This window comes from Engraulis encrasicolus, chromosome 11, assembly GCF_034702125.1.
Source record: "Engraulis encrasicolus isolate BLACKSEA-1 chromosome 11, IST_EnEncr_1.0, whole genome shotgun sequence".
NCBI classification, from domain to species: domain Eukaryota; kingdom Metazoa; phylum Chordata; class Actinopteri; order Clupeiformes; family Engraulidae; genus Engraulis; species Engraulis encrasicolus.
Window position 1 is genome coordinate 39,636,483 of NC_085867.1, and position 13,723 is coordinate 39,650,205.

Sequence of the window (13,723 nt, forward strand, 5' to 3'; positions counted from 1 at the left end):
TGGCTTAAATAGATTGGTGTGAGATTTGAATACAATCCTATGGAGAATATCATGATCTGCTTCAGTAGTCACAGTGCATGTTGACATGCATGTTTCTTTTAGGTGTATTTCAGATTATCAATGTTGACAGCATCCATGCATCCCCAAACCATGTCAGTCCCACTACCATGCTTGGCTTTTGATAGGATACACTTTTTTTTGTAAAACTCACTTGTTTACCACCACACATGCTTGACACCATCTAAAGTATATTTGTTTATCTTGATCTCTTCAGATCACACGACATGGTTCCAGTGATCCATATCCTTGGTCTGTTCATCTCTCTTGAGACCAAGATAAACAAATTTGCTTTAGATGGTGTCAAGCATGTGTGGTGGTAAACAAGTGAGTTTTACAAAAAAAAGTGTATCCTATCAATAGACAAGCATGGTAGTGGGACTGACATGGTTTGGGGATGCATGGATGCTGTCAACATTGGTAATCTGAAATACACCTAAAAGAAACATGCATGTCAACATGCACTGTGACTACTGAAGCAGATCATGATATTCTCCATAGGATTGCATTCAAATATCACACCAATCTATTTAAGCCAGATGCAGACTCAAAATGTAAAAGTTCAATGCAAAGAAAGGTTGAAACGCACACTGATGACCTCCCTTTTCATTTCGTTTCATTTTGAGACGATTCGAGCCAACACAGCCCCTTCTCTACCGGATTTTAATCTGGGGTGTACTCACTTTTGTGAGTACATGTTCAAACATTAATGGCTGTATTATGTTTTTTTCTGAGTGAACAAGACATTTAAGTGGCTAAATAAGTTGTTAAAAGGTCACTAATCATTGTGTCAAAGTGAAATTTCTGTAATGCTTTCCTGTGAAAAGATATACTCACAAATCTGAAAAACTGTGAGGAGTGTACTCACTTTTGTGATATACTGTACTTTAAAACCTCTATAAAAATGCATTTGGCAATGCATTTCAATGGAATGCCGATACAAAAATGACAATTTCCCAACATTATATAAAATGGATATATCTCATTTTGGAAAAGAGCTCTTCAAATGTTCGGGGCCCACCTCTGACCCAATAAACTATTCANCTCAAACAAATAGTCAACAGCAACACACATACACATGTGATTTAGACGTTTGGGAAATTATTTTAAGGCCCACTTGGAATACCTTCAGGGCCCACCAGTGGCCCCCAGTTTGAGAATCACTGCCCTAGTGGGGACATCTGGCACCCATAGCGGTTGTTAGGTGTACACACACACATGCACGCTTAAACCAATCCCCCCACCCTGCACACTTATCTGCACTCCTTTTCTCTTTGTGGTTCTGCTGAGTGTGTGTGAGAGAGCTCTCTGCCCATGGCTGAATGTGTGTGTGTGTGTGTTGTGTGTTTAGTACGCTGCACAATCTACCTCTCTATCTCTCTCACACATGCACACACACCCTGTCTTATTATCCAGGATGGAGGAGTCTGTCTCTAAGAGAAAACCACCCTCTCCTGCACTCTCCTGTGAGTCTATGAAGAGTGATATGTCCAAGGATCAGATTATCTTTTTTGAAGGAGAAGGCAGGTCTACACCTCAACAGTAAGATCAGCACCCTGTTCCTTACTCATCTCTTTGTCTCTCTGTCTCCCTTTCTCTGTCTCTGTCTCTCTCTGTCTCTGTCTTTCTCTCTCTCTCATTATCTAGGATGGGGGAGTCAGTCTCCCACACATACGCTAACTCTCATCCCTGTCTTATTTACTAGGATGGAGGAGTCTGTCTCTAAGAGAAAAGCACCCTCTCCTGCACCCACCTGTGAGTCTATGAAGAGTGATATGTCCAAGGATCAGATTATCTTTTTTGAAGGAGAAGGCAGGTCTACACTTCAACAGTAAGATCAGCACTCTGTTGCTTACTCATCTCTTTGTCTCGCTGTCTCTCTCTCTTTCTTTCTTTCTCTCTTTATTTCTCTCTCTCTCTCTCTCTCTCTCTCTCTCTCTCTCTCTCTCTCTCTCTCTCTCCCTCTCTCTCTCTCTCTCTCTCTCTCTCTCTCTCTCTCTCTCTCACACACACACACACACACACACACACGCACACTTACACTCACTCATCCCTTTCTTATTATCCAGGATGGAGGAGTCTGTCTCTAAGAGAAAACCACCCTCTCCTGCACTCTCCTGTGAGTCTATGAAGAGTGATATGTCCAAGGATCAGATTATCTTTTTTGAAGGAGAAGGCAGGTCTACACCTCAACAGTAAGATCAGCACTCTGTTTCCTACTCATCTCTTTATCTCTCTGTTTCTATTGCTCTCTCTCATTACCTAGGATGGGGAAGTCAGTCTCCCACACATACATACATACATACGCTAACTCTCATCCCTGTCTTATTCTCTAGGATGGAGGAGTCTGTCTCTGAGAGAAAACCACCCTCTCCTGCACCCACTGGAGTGTCTATGAAGAGTGATATGTCCAAGGATCAGATTATCTTTTTTGAAGGAGGAGGCAGGTCTTCACCTCAACCGTAAGATCAGCACTCTGTTGCTTACCTATATCTCTATTTGTCCATTTCTGTTCTCTGTCACTAATGGTGTGTGTGTGTGTGTGTGTGTGTGTGTGTGTGTGTGTGTGTGTGTGTGTGTGTGTGTGTGTGTGTGTGCGTGCGTGCCCCGCATGTTTTTCACACAGTTCTGGTTTGCAAAAGAGATCCTACTCGGCTGTAGTGAAGAAGCAGCAAGCAGTACATAGCCAGCCTGATGGCCTCCAGAGGTGTGTGAGCTGAGCAGCCTTGTGGTTAGGGCTGAGTACATGACTGTATGTGTGCATGTTACACATATTAAATTACCATAACTCCACTTAACCCCTTACTGCAGAGCCTATGTTATAACCGTACTGTCACCAAAATTGTAATGGCTATGTCTTAATCTGTTATTTAATGGCTCTTGGTATGTCATAGCAATGTTGTTATGATGTAGCTGAGTATTTTCAGCCAATAGTGAATAGTCCTGGCGGCGACCCCATCTGCAGTAAGAGGCTATGGAGGGTTATGGTAATTATGGCCACATAATGCCATGTAATGAAAATATTGCGCTCCTAACAGCTGTTAAAAACAGCTCTACATTATGGCTGATTATTCCTTGTACTACTAGCCCTATGAACAGGTCACCGTAACCATAAGGCACCATTATTATAATTATACCCCTTGAACAAGAAGTCCATATGGCACTATTGTTATTATAAGTATCATTATTATTAGTATTATTATATACTTACGTCATTATTGTACTTTGTATACTTCCATAATTATAATTACATGATTCCATCCTATTATCGAGTATCGATTTTTATCAATATCATGCAGCCCTCCCTGCATAGTGAAAGTGTCCAACAGCTCTCGTGTGTGTGTGTGTGTGTGTGTGTGTGTGTGTGTGTGTGTGTGTGTGTGTGTGTGTGTGTGTGTGTGTGTGTGTGTGTGTGTGTGTGTGTGTGTGTGTGTGTGTGTGTGTTTCTGTGGGTGTGTGTGTGTGTGTGTGTGTGTGTGTGTGTGTGTGTGTGTGTGTGTGTGTGTGAGTGTGTGTTACACAGTCCTGATTTTAAAAAGAGATCCTACTCGGCTGTAGTGAAGAAGCAGCAAGGAGGACATAGCCAGCCTGATGGCCTCCAGAGGTGTGTGAGCTGAGCAGCCTTGTGGTTACAGCTGAGCATGTGACTGTATATGTGCATGTTACACATATTAAATTACCATAAAACTAGTATTATTATATACTTCCACCATTATTATATACCTCCATAATTATAATTATATAATTTCATCCTGTTATCGAGTGTGGATTTTTATCAATATAATGCAGCCCTCCCTGCATAGTGAAAGTGTCCAACCGCTCTGTGTGTGTGTGTGGGTGTGTGTGTTTCTCTGTGTGTGTGTGTGTGTGTGTGCGTGTTTGTTACACAGTCCTGATTTTCAAAAGAGATCCTACTCGGCTGTAGTGAAGAAGCAGCAAGGAGGAACTGAGCTGAGCAGCCTTGTAGTTACAGCTGAGTATGTGACTGTATATGTGTATAAACATATGAAATGACCATAAAACTCCACTTCACTTCTGCATTATATAATTCCCTTGTGTTTTAACCTAGGCGGTGGACGCTGGAGGAAATGCAACAGATACACAAAGCTCAACTACAGAGGAAGTTTCAGTGTTTGGTTGAGGGAAGCCTAGACCAGGGGAACTGCACTTCATTCAATGAGGTCTACACAGATCTTTACATTATCGAAGGGGGAAGAGTTGTGCTGAATGAGGAACATGAGGTCAGACAGATAGAGAGAGCATCCTGGAGGAAAGTAGACAAACCAATAAAATTCAATGACATCTTTAAACTTGGATCTGGACAAGATACACCCATAAGATCAGTGCTCACTAATGGGGTGGCTGGCATAGGCAAAACAGTATCTGTGCAGAAGTTGATTTTGGACTGGGCTGAAGGAAAGAACAATCAGCATGTCAACTTCATATTTCCTCTTCCTTTCCGAGAATTGAACCTGATGAAAGAGAGGAAATTCAGTCTGGTGGGTCTTATCCAGCACTTTTTCCCCAAGATAAAAGCAGAAGAAATTTTCACCAATTCAGAGCACAGACTGATGTTCATCTGTGATGGTCTGGATGAGTGCAGACTTCCTCTACAGTTCAACCAAAGCTCAACATGCTGTGATGTGACAGAACAGGTCTCAGTCGATGTGTTGCTGACAAACCTCATCCAGGGGAATCTGCTTCCCTCTGCTCTCCTTTGGATCACCACCCGACCAGCAGCAGCCAGTCAGATCCCTCAGAAGTATGTCAGCCAGGTAACAGAAATAAGGGGATTCAACAATCCACAGAAAGAGGAGTACTTTGGGAAGAGAATCAGTGATGAGAATCTGGCCAGCAGAATCATCAGACACCTGAAGTCATCCAGGAGCCTCTACATAATGTGCCACATTCCAGTTTTCAGCTGTATTGCAGCCACTGTTGTAGAGAGAACATCAGAGGAATCAGAAAAAGCAGATAGGCCTATGCCAAGGACTCTGACGCAAATGTACATTCAATTCCTGATCATTCAGACAAGCATGAAAAAGTACAAATACTCACACAGAGAAGACACTGAAGAGGAAATCATTGTCAAACTGGGGAAGCTGGCATTTCAGCAGTTGGGGAAGGGCAACCTGATCTTCTATGAAGAGGACCTGCAAGAGGCTGGTATTGATGTGACAGAAGCATCAGTTTACTCAGGATTGTGCACTCAGATCTTCAGAGAGGAGAGGGATGTTTATCAGGGGAGGGTGTTCAGCTTTGTGCATCTAACCATCCAGGAGTTCCTGGCAGCATTATATGTCTTCCTCTGTTTCAGCAACAGAGAGGGAAACCAACAGGAAAAGTTTCAGCTTTCTACTCTGTTAAGTGCTTCAACACTTCATGACCTGCACAAGACCGCCGTGGATCTGGCCCTACAGAGTAAGAATGGACACCTGGACCTTTTCCTTCGCTTCCTTCTGGGTCTCTCTTTGGAATCCAACCAGAACCTGCTAAAACACCTACTGCCACAGACCAGTCACCAATCACAGAGCTCAGAGCAAATAATCAGCTATATCAAAGGAAAGATCCGAGATGAGAGTAGCTCAGACAGATGGATCAACCTGTTCTACTGTCTGAATGAGCTGAATCAACACACATTAGTGGAGCACATTGATAAGTGTGCAACAGGAGCCCTGTCTGTAGAAATGCTCTTACCAGGACAGCAGCAGACAAGGACATTTAGGTTTGAGATGTCAAAAGATCAACTGGATGAGTTTGATCTGTCAAAATACATACAGACACCAGAGAAAGATCAAACTGAACTCCTCAGTCCAGATGATGTTCTTCACAAACTGGTGCCAGTGGTCATAAAGTCCACCTCTGCAGGGTAAGTAACACACTTTTGTCAATTTCTGATATTAGATATTTGTGTGTGTGTTATTATGCACATGTCTGTGTGACTGTGTGATGAAAGAATTGTTGTTTCAATAGCGGTAGTGGCTTGCATCGAAGAGTCACACAACAACTGAATTGTAGATTCTACCACATATTGATTCTGTAAAGATGAACAGAACAGTTTAGAAGGAATTTGTTCTGGCAAAGATCAGACAAATGGTAGATAAAGTTGTCTTCTGAGAACAAATCCAGCTAATGCCCTCACAAACCTAATAAGTGGAGCTTGTGAAGCTGTGCAGAGCTACACTTGTCTGGCGAGAGCCAGGATTTCCCTCTCCCCTTCCCTCCTTGTGGACTGGAGTTTAAAGGGAAGGCATGTGGGAAGAGGTATATGCACAGGCTCAAAACGCTAAAAAATGATCAACTCTGTGCTAGTTAATGCTATAATAATCAACTTTAAAGACCCAGACACCACAGGAAATCTTCTCAAAAATATTTTCTTAACACATTGACTCCCATATCATGTAAAAACATGTTTTCACTCCCTTTGCATTGACTCGTAAACACGTTTTTACATTTTTTAAAAATGGATTCCACATTTACACATTCTAATGCACAGTCTGTGTGATTTTCGTAATTATGTGATGAACAGAACTGACATACATCATGAAATCACCTACAGTCAAAACTCCTACAAAGTCACGATTTGGACATTTCATTTGTGCATCTTATCACAACACAGTACTTGAGTGTTATTACAGCAAATAAAATCATGCACGTCCTGATCACGTCACATCAAGTCTCCTGAGTTAGAAACTCAAAACATGCAATCCTGTCAGTGCTTTGCTGGCCTACTCGTAATAGACCTACAGAAGGGTAAGGAGTTTTGCTGTCATCAAGTTAGGTGTCAAAATGGAAGGTTGGAATGAAAAACAGCATAACACAGCAGCAGCAACTAACTTTGGTGAGTGTACTTTGGCACGTCTACTTTTTTCTACACTAGAATGATATGTAAATGTTCGCCAGGAGACATTAGTAGCTAGCACTTCAGAGAATATGGCTGTTAACATTAGTAGGCTACTGATCCAGGTGTTTTTTAATTGAAATCGTTTACTTGGAAGATACTGGACTTCTTGGGGCGTGAAAATACATTTAGATCCTCAATTTGAACATGGAGAGTCAACTAGCGCATACGCAATGAAAACTCGTAATTTTGAAAATGGTCATTTTCAGCTAAACCTACCCTCGCTTAAAGTGGGCAAACTTTGGAATGGAAGAAGCTAGGAACATACCGTTTCACATAGAACGCGGGGATTCTCAGCTTTTTAACAAGCCCTGTCATGTGGCTGTTCAAAAATGTCGAAAATTGACTAAACTGGCTGGGATTCGAGCGCTAAAATTCCAAATAAAGCCTGGAATTCAATGTGTTAAGAGGCTGAATGAAGGCTTAAGCTCTCTGTGGTCCTTTACTTAGGAAAGCAGAGAGAGAGAAAGAGAGGGAGAACATGTGTGTGTGTACTGTAAGCAGATGGCCCATGCCAATCATAGTGTGTGTGTGTGTGTGTGTGTGTGTGTGTGTGTGTGTGTGTGTGTGTGTGTGTGTGTGTGTGTGTGTGTGTGTGTGTGTGTGTGTGCGCGCGCGCACGCGTGCATGCTAGGCTGCGTAATTGCTATCTGACAGAAAAGAGCTGTTCCTATCTGGCCGCTGTCCTGACATCACAGTTCTCACATCTCAAACATCTGTACTTGGGTGACAATGACTTGCGAGACTCAGGAGTGGAACTTCTATGTTCTGGACTCAAGCATCCAAACTGCAAACTGGAGACATTGCAGTAAGTATAATTTCATGTAGTGAATCTGTTTTTGGCAGGGTGTTCATGTGTGTTTGTGTGTGTGTGTGTGCCTGCATGTACAAATGCTGCTGAGGATGTGCTCTCTGTTACCTCAACATTGAGTGAGTGAGTGTGTTTGTATGTGTGTGTGTCTCTGTGTGTTTGTGTTTGTGTTTGGTTGGACAGGTGCAAGCTGACGGAGAAGAGCTGTTCCTATCTGGAATCTGCTCTGATCTCTGACTCGTGTCTTGAATATCTGAGCCTGAAATTCAATGGTCTGAAAGACACAGATGTTGAACAGCTCTCTAAACTTGAGGCAGACCACTTCTATAAACTGGAGAGACTAGAGTGAGTAAATGTGTAAATATCTGTGTGTGTGTGTGTGTGTGTGTGTGTGTGTGTGTGTGTGTGTGTGTGTGTGTGTGTGTGTGTGTGTGTGTGTGTGTGTGTGTGTGTGTGTGTGTGTGATTTTTGCCAATGTCTTATATGTTTAGTTTGACTGTACATTGGAGACTGATCAAACACAGTTTCAACTTCTGTGTGTGTTTGTGTAAGACATTATAGTGTGTAAATATCTAAAAATCTTTCATCCCTCCATCCATCATCCCTCCTTCCTTCCCCCATTTGTCTAAATCATGTGTCCAATCCATTATTCAAACTCCCATCCTCGATTTGTGCTTGTGGCCTCGAGCTTTGCTGACCCCCGACCTCCGTGGAAAAACAAAGTTTCCCCACAGCCTAGGCACAACAACAACCTTTGGGGGGCTTTTCCCCATTCAACACCCCGATAGCAAATGAGACCTTTGAATTGCGCTTTCCCAAGATATTGAATTAAATTTCTATGGTCAATGACATATTGCAACATCATCATGACACCACATGCACAACGGGTAGTTCTGATAATGGAACAGACCGAATGTGTATTTTTTTTGTACTGTATATTGTGCCCTCTCTCGCTTTCTCTCCTTCCCTGAAGAGAAAGAGAGAGAGAGTGAGTGAGAGAGAGAGAGAGAGAGAGAGAGAGAGAGAGAGAGTGTCTGTGTGTACTCTGACACTAGTGGATGACCTCCGCTTTTCCTCCATTATGCAGGTGGCGGTAGTGAGCAGCGACGTGTGGCATTGCCCTGAGCTGACGACAGCACACACACACACACACACACTTAAGTTATTTAGCATTGTAAATAAGTAAATATTACAGATTTTTGTCCTGTTATGCCTTACTTTGCTGCATTACAGCAAAAAGTAATGCATTACAGTAATTAATTACTTTTGTAATTGCATTACTGCCCAACACTGCTAGCAAGATAGATCACTTGTATGTATTGGTAAACAGTAGAAGCTATATGCAGTGTATATTATACACAAGTATACTTTAGAACTTCTGTTGCATTCTGTTACAAATCCATCATGTGAGGAACCATCACAATAATTATGTTATATCAGTAGCCTATGTGTGTAGGCCTGCATGTGTATGTATGCATTTATTTAGCAATTACACACGTGTGGAGATATTACACAATGGGAGAGTCCCAGTTGGGCTTTCACATAATGGTTATTGTGTATCATCGTGTATGTACAGTATATACATCACCTGTGAAATGTGCTTTAACATGGCATGAACCTTAGCCAGAATACTGTAATAGTTGACTTAACCACCATAGTAGTACGTGAGTGGTATTCATTGGCACTGCCCTTACGAGTTGATTAGGGAGGTAACGATTTGATTCGAATCGATTCAGTCCGATTCTTCAATACATTGCAATGCATTACATTTCTACTGAAAGCAACGGGAATTTTTCATCAGTCATGAGGGAATACAATCAGTCAGATACTGAACAACATTTTAATGGCTGTGTGCATCAGTCATGCAGTTTCCAATGCTTTGAAGTGCTTTAATTCAATCTAAAGTTCATTCGCTCCGGAAAAGCCCACAGAAGTAATTGAAGCGTATATAAATATGCCACATCGATAATGGCATTTGCAATGCATTGCTTACATCGCAAAGACTTACTGTCTCGGTCAAAGATGCAACAGTTTCAGGCGCACCAAGAATTTATTCTTTTTGAGCTCTGATATATCAGCCATAATGTTGTGTGCTTTGCAAAATCTTCAGCAAAACTGTGCCCTAACACTGCTAATTGAACCTTCACACTTCACCTTACTGGTGCAATGTGCAATGAATGAAGATTGGCCAACAGGCTGGTCCACTTGAGTCATGAAACTTCCCATACTTAAATGACTGAACTAAAATAACCCCTGTACATAATAAGATTGCCGCAGGTCTTTAAAAACTCTTAAATTGTCGTTTTTGTCAAATATTTTGTCTGAAAATTTCAATCCACATGTCTGAAATTCATGGATCTCCGTTTTATGGAGGAATAATTTAGTCATCCATGTGTTGCTGGACTTTGAAAAAAAAAATGCACTCATGCACCGTCTAATTTTTTGCTTTATTTTCACGTAGGCTATATAATATTACTTATATATAATATGACTTGGTCTTGATTTTCATTTGGTCAAACCGTTAGACACCCTGCATAATCTGATGTGATTTTGATGTGATTTTAAAGCACTAATGTTTTCCTGTCTTGCTCTTGAACTGTTTGTCCTCAATTCTTTATTCTATATACATTGAACAGTGAGAAATGAAATTTAAAGGAATTTGTATGTCAATTAATAAAAATAAAAATGAATATCCGCACACTGCTCCCGTGTTGTTTTTTTTGTATGTCAATTAATAAGAAATAGACAATAAAGATCACTTCAACCTTGACTTTGAATAGTTTCTGTTATCTTGTTTTGTTGATTTTGCATAGGCCTATAATAATAATAATAATAATAACTAGATTGCATTTCCTCACAGAAAATGCTGGAGTATGCTTGCCCGTCTTGCATTCGTTGCCCTTCATGCATGCCTTGCCTTTCATGCATGAATTGCCCTTCATGCATATGCTGCCCTTCATGCATATGCTGCCCTTCATGCATACACAGCATACAGTTAACCATCTATACATGAGCTAACTTCATGTTTGGTATGTATTATATTGGCAAAAACAAATTTTCACTAACGTTAGCGCCTCCCAGTGACCGTATTGTACTGAATTTGGTAGGTACCCTCTGGGTGTACTGGAGATCATGCGTGAGAAATTTCTTTAAGATCTGTCAAGGCGTTGCTGAGATATGAGCTAACTTCCTGTTTGGACGGTGCAATTGTCTTTGTTGTCAACTTTGATTGCCTGCTGTGCGCCGATGCTTTCAGCTATTGGTCTGCAAATTTCAGCATAGGAGCAGAATAGTCCAATAGTGGTCTGATAAAAATTGTAGGACGAGCAGACAAAAATTGTGGGCGGAGCTTAATTTTTATTGATTTTTAAATATGTCAAAATGGCGGAAAATTCATGATGGTAAATATGACATCATAGTATGCGTTAGATTCGGCTTGACCCAAGGATTTCAGTGATACCAAGCGTTTGATGATTTGAGGTCAATACGGGCCAATATGGACAAAAACACATTTTTGCTTATTGTAGCGCCCCCTAGTGGCGCATTTGCAAGAAAATCGCTACGTGTCCTCTGGTGATAGTTCAAATTATGTGTATAAAATTGGGTTCTGATACAAGTAGCCGTTGCTGAGATATTAGCTCACTTCCTGTTTGGCGACTTCAATTTCAGCTAAAAGACATTTTCACTAATTGTGGCGCTCCCCAGTGTCCAATTTGCACGAAAATGTGTATGTAGCCTCTGGCTATAGGGAAGATATTGTGTATCAGTTTGTATTGTGATACAAGTAGGCGTTGCCGAGATATGAGCTCACTTCCTGTTTGGAGTCTTCGCAGCCAAATTCGATTGGCTCCTGTTCAAAGACGGTTCAATCAATCATTCCGCAACTTTCAGGGTAGATGTATCTCCGTCTGAAGATGCTGTGTGTAAAATTCCGGGACGATCCGCCAAGAATTGTGGGCGGGGCGCCATTTTTATTGATTTTTACAAAATTCAAAATGGCGGGAAAACTATCCAGGCGGAAAATGACGTCATAGGGTGCGTTGGATTCGTCTTGGTCCAAGGATTCCAGGGATACCAAGTTTTTGAAAATTGGACCTACGGTTCAAAAGTTACCGTTTTCCTGTTGGTGGCGCTAGAGAGTTCGAGTTATCCATAAACTGAGTACAAGCACACATCCTCGGACCGAACCGAACAGTTTGGCATTGGAACAGACTCTCTATTTCAAAGATTTCTTGGCATTATGATGGGTGGTAGAATTAAAAAATACACGAAGAAGAATAAATGGTCGGATAACAATAGTATGCTTGCCGCATGGCATGGCAAGCATACTAATAATAATAATAATCATCGTCATCATCATCATCATCATCATCATCATCATACTCACAATCGTTATATTATTATTATAGTTACTAGTAGTAGTAGCAGTAATAGTAGTAGTATAGTAGTACCATAATTACCGGTATGCCCGTTTTATTCGCTTTTATCCAGCTGTACATGAGTCCATGCCTGTATCAAATACAGTATTTGTTTGTTGAAATAACTTTAGAATAAGTTGACAGATTTTTTTACCAAGTACTGTATTGTTATTACTCTATGGATGCACTTTTGGGATGCACTTGGATGCACTTTTTTTGCCAGCTCTCCAATTGTCAAGATGGCTGTGAAGGCATCAGAAGGCTTTTGGGACGTTTTATCCGGCCCCCGATATAAATTTAATGTTATGCAGCTTCACATGAAATATGACACATTTTGTAAAGGAATCTTTTTCCAATGCAATTAAGTTTCAGGGGACCTAGAGAAGGTGGTGTCTATTTTAAAGGTGTCCACCTTCAACATAAGCCTAAATCGCATGGGGAAATCCTGATTTGTGCTCATAGTACGTGCACTTGTATGACCCTTGTAGGAATTTGAAGTGGCCCCTCGATTGAAAAAGGTTCCCCATCCCTGGTCTAAGGTGTACCTATGTGTCTCTTAGGGATGCAAATTATCGATTAATTCATTAATCATTAGTTGATAGCCTTATCGATCGACTTACAATTAATTGATAAGCGGCGTTTTCCCCCCGGAATCTCAATGTTTCTCAAAAAAAAAAAAACTACTAAATCTAAAACTTTTAATAAAAAAATTGAGATAAAATACCACATTTAAATTAATTATATTTCAATTCTTTAATCAAAGGTGATTTAAATATTACCACTATTCACACCCCTCTTCACACACACTCTTCACATGCCCATTTCACCTGGGTCTCTTGTCAATTGAATTGTCGATTAATTGTGATTAATGTCTTTCAATCAATTAACGCAATCGTTTGCATCCCTAATGTCTCTTCTGAAGAGAGGATTGTTGGGTCTACCACGGACAACCAAACGAAAGGTGAATAACAAAGCTCTGTAGATGAACAAGAGTGTGTGTGTGTGTGTGTGTGTGTGTGTGTGTGTGTGTGTGTGTGTGTGTGTGTGTGTGTGTGTGTGTGTGTGTGTGTGTGTGTGTGTGTGTGTGTGTGTTTTGGAGTTTTGATGGCTCTTGACATTGCAGGTTGGCTTTCTGTGGCTTACTAGGGCGAACAAGACCTTACTTTGGTCATGATCATCACAGCCGTTCATGAAACAACAACAGAGGTGTAGATGATATAGACAATGTCATGGACAGTGTGCTTTCCTATGCTGTGGCATGCCGGGGAGGCAGCATCAGGAAGAGAGCTGAACGCCTTGCCAGGCTTCTGAGGAAAGGGTTTGTTGTTGGCACAGAACTGGAGGCTCTCTACCACTGTTGAGAAGAGGACACTGAGCAGACTCGACTCTACTGCACCCAGTCTTTGACAACCAGAGAAGCCTGTTCAGCTACAGATTCCACGCCATCTCCTACAGGACAGATAGGCCACGGAGGTCCTTTGTCATGGAGAAGTTTGGGAACTCCTGGTCTACTCTACTCTAAGCTACTCAATTCAA

At 41.3% G+C, this 13,723-nt stretch overlaps 2 protein-coding genes across 2 annotated transcripts in view; both read left to right on the plus strand.

Moving 5' to 3' along the window:
• The window catches only part of LOC134457747 (protein NLRC3-like), a 16,303-nt gene extending 10,590 nt beyond the window's left edge, over positions 1–5,713 (plus strand). The window contains exons 5-13 of the mRNA XM_063209721.1: positions 1,474–1,599; positions 1,763–1,888; positions 2,127–2,252; positions 2,394–2,519; positions 2,684–2,764; positions 3,581–3,661; positions 3,948–4,034; positions 4,127–5,596; positions 5,701–5,713. Of these exons, the coding sequence (XP_063065791.1) occupies positions 1,474–1,599; positions 1,763–1,888; positions 2,127–2,252; positions 2,394–2,519; positions 2,684–2,764; positions 3,581–3,661; positions 3,948–4,034; positions 4,127–5,596; positions 5,701–5,713 (2,236 nt within the window). The remainder of the gene's footprint in view (positions 1–1,473; positions 1,600–1,762; positions 1,889–2,126; positions 2,253–2,393; positions 2,520–2,683; positions 2,765–3,580; positions 3,662–3,947; positions 4,035–4,126; positions 5,597–5,700) is intronic.
• LOC134458988 (ribonuclease inhibitor-like) lies at positions 5,585–9,786 on the plus strand. The gene is made up of 4 exons (XM_063211350.1): positions 5,585–5,926; positions 7,593–7,766; positions 7,944–8,114; positions 8,857–9,786. Exons 1-4 carry the CDS (start codon positions 5,745–5,747, stop codon positions 8,864–8,866), a joined length of 537 nt encoding a protein of 178 aa, XP_063067420.1. The 5' UTR covers positions 5,585–5,744; the 3' UTR covers positions 8,867–9,786.
• The last annotated feature ends 3,937 nt before the right edge of the window (positions 9,787–13,723 follow it).

Bases quoted from the DNA above. Each gene is read 5' to 3' on its own strand.
- LOC134458988 (XM_063211350.1), top strand. From the start codon at position 5,745: ATGCTCTTACCAGGACAGCAGCAGACAAGGACATTTAGGTTTGAGATG. The intron at 5,927-7,592 runs GTAAGTAACACA...CGTGCATGCTAG, and splicing joins ATAAAGTCCACCTCTGCAGG to GCTGCGTAATTGCTATCTGA. The intron at 7,767-7,943 runs GTAAGTATAATT...TGTTTGTGTTTG, and splicing joins TGCAAACTGGAGACATTGCA to GTTGGACAGGTGCAAGCTGA.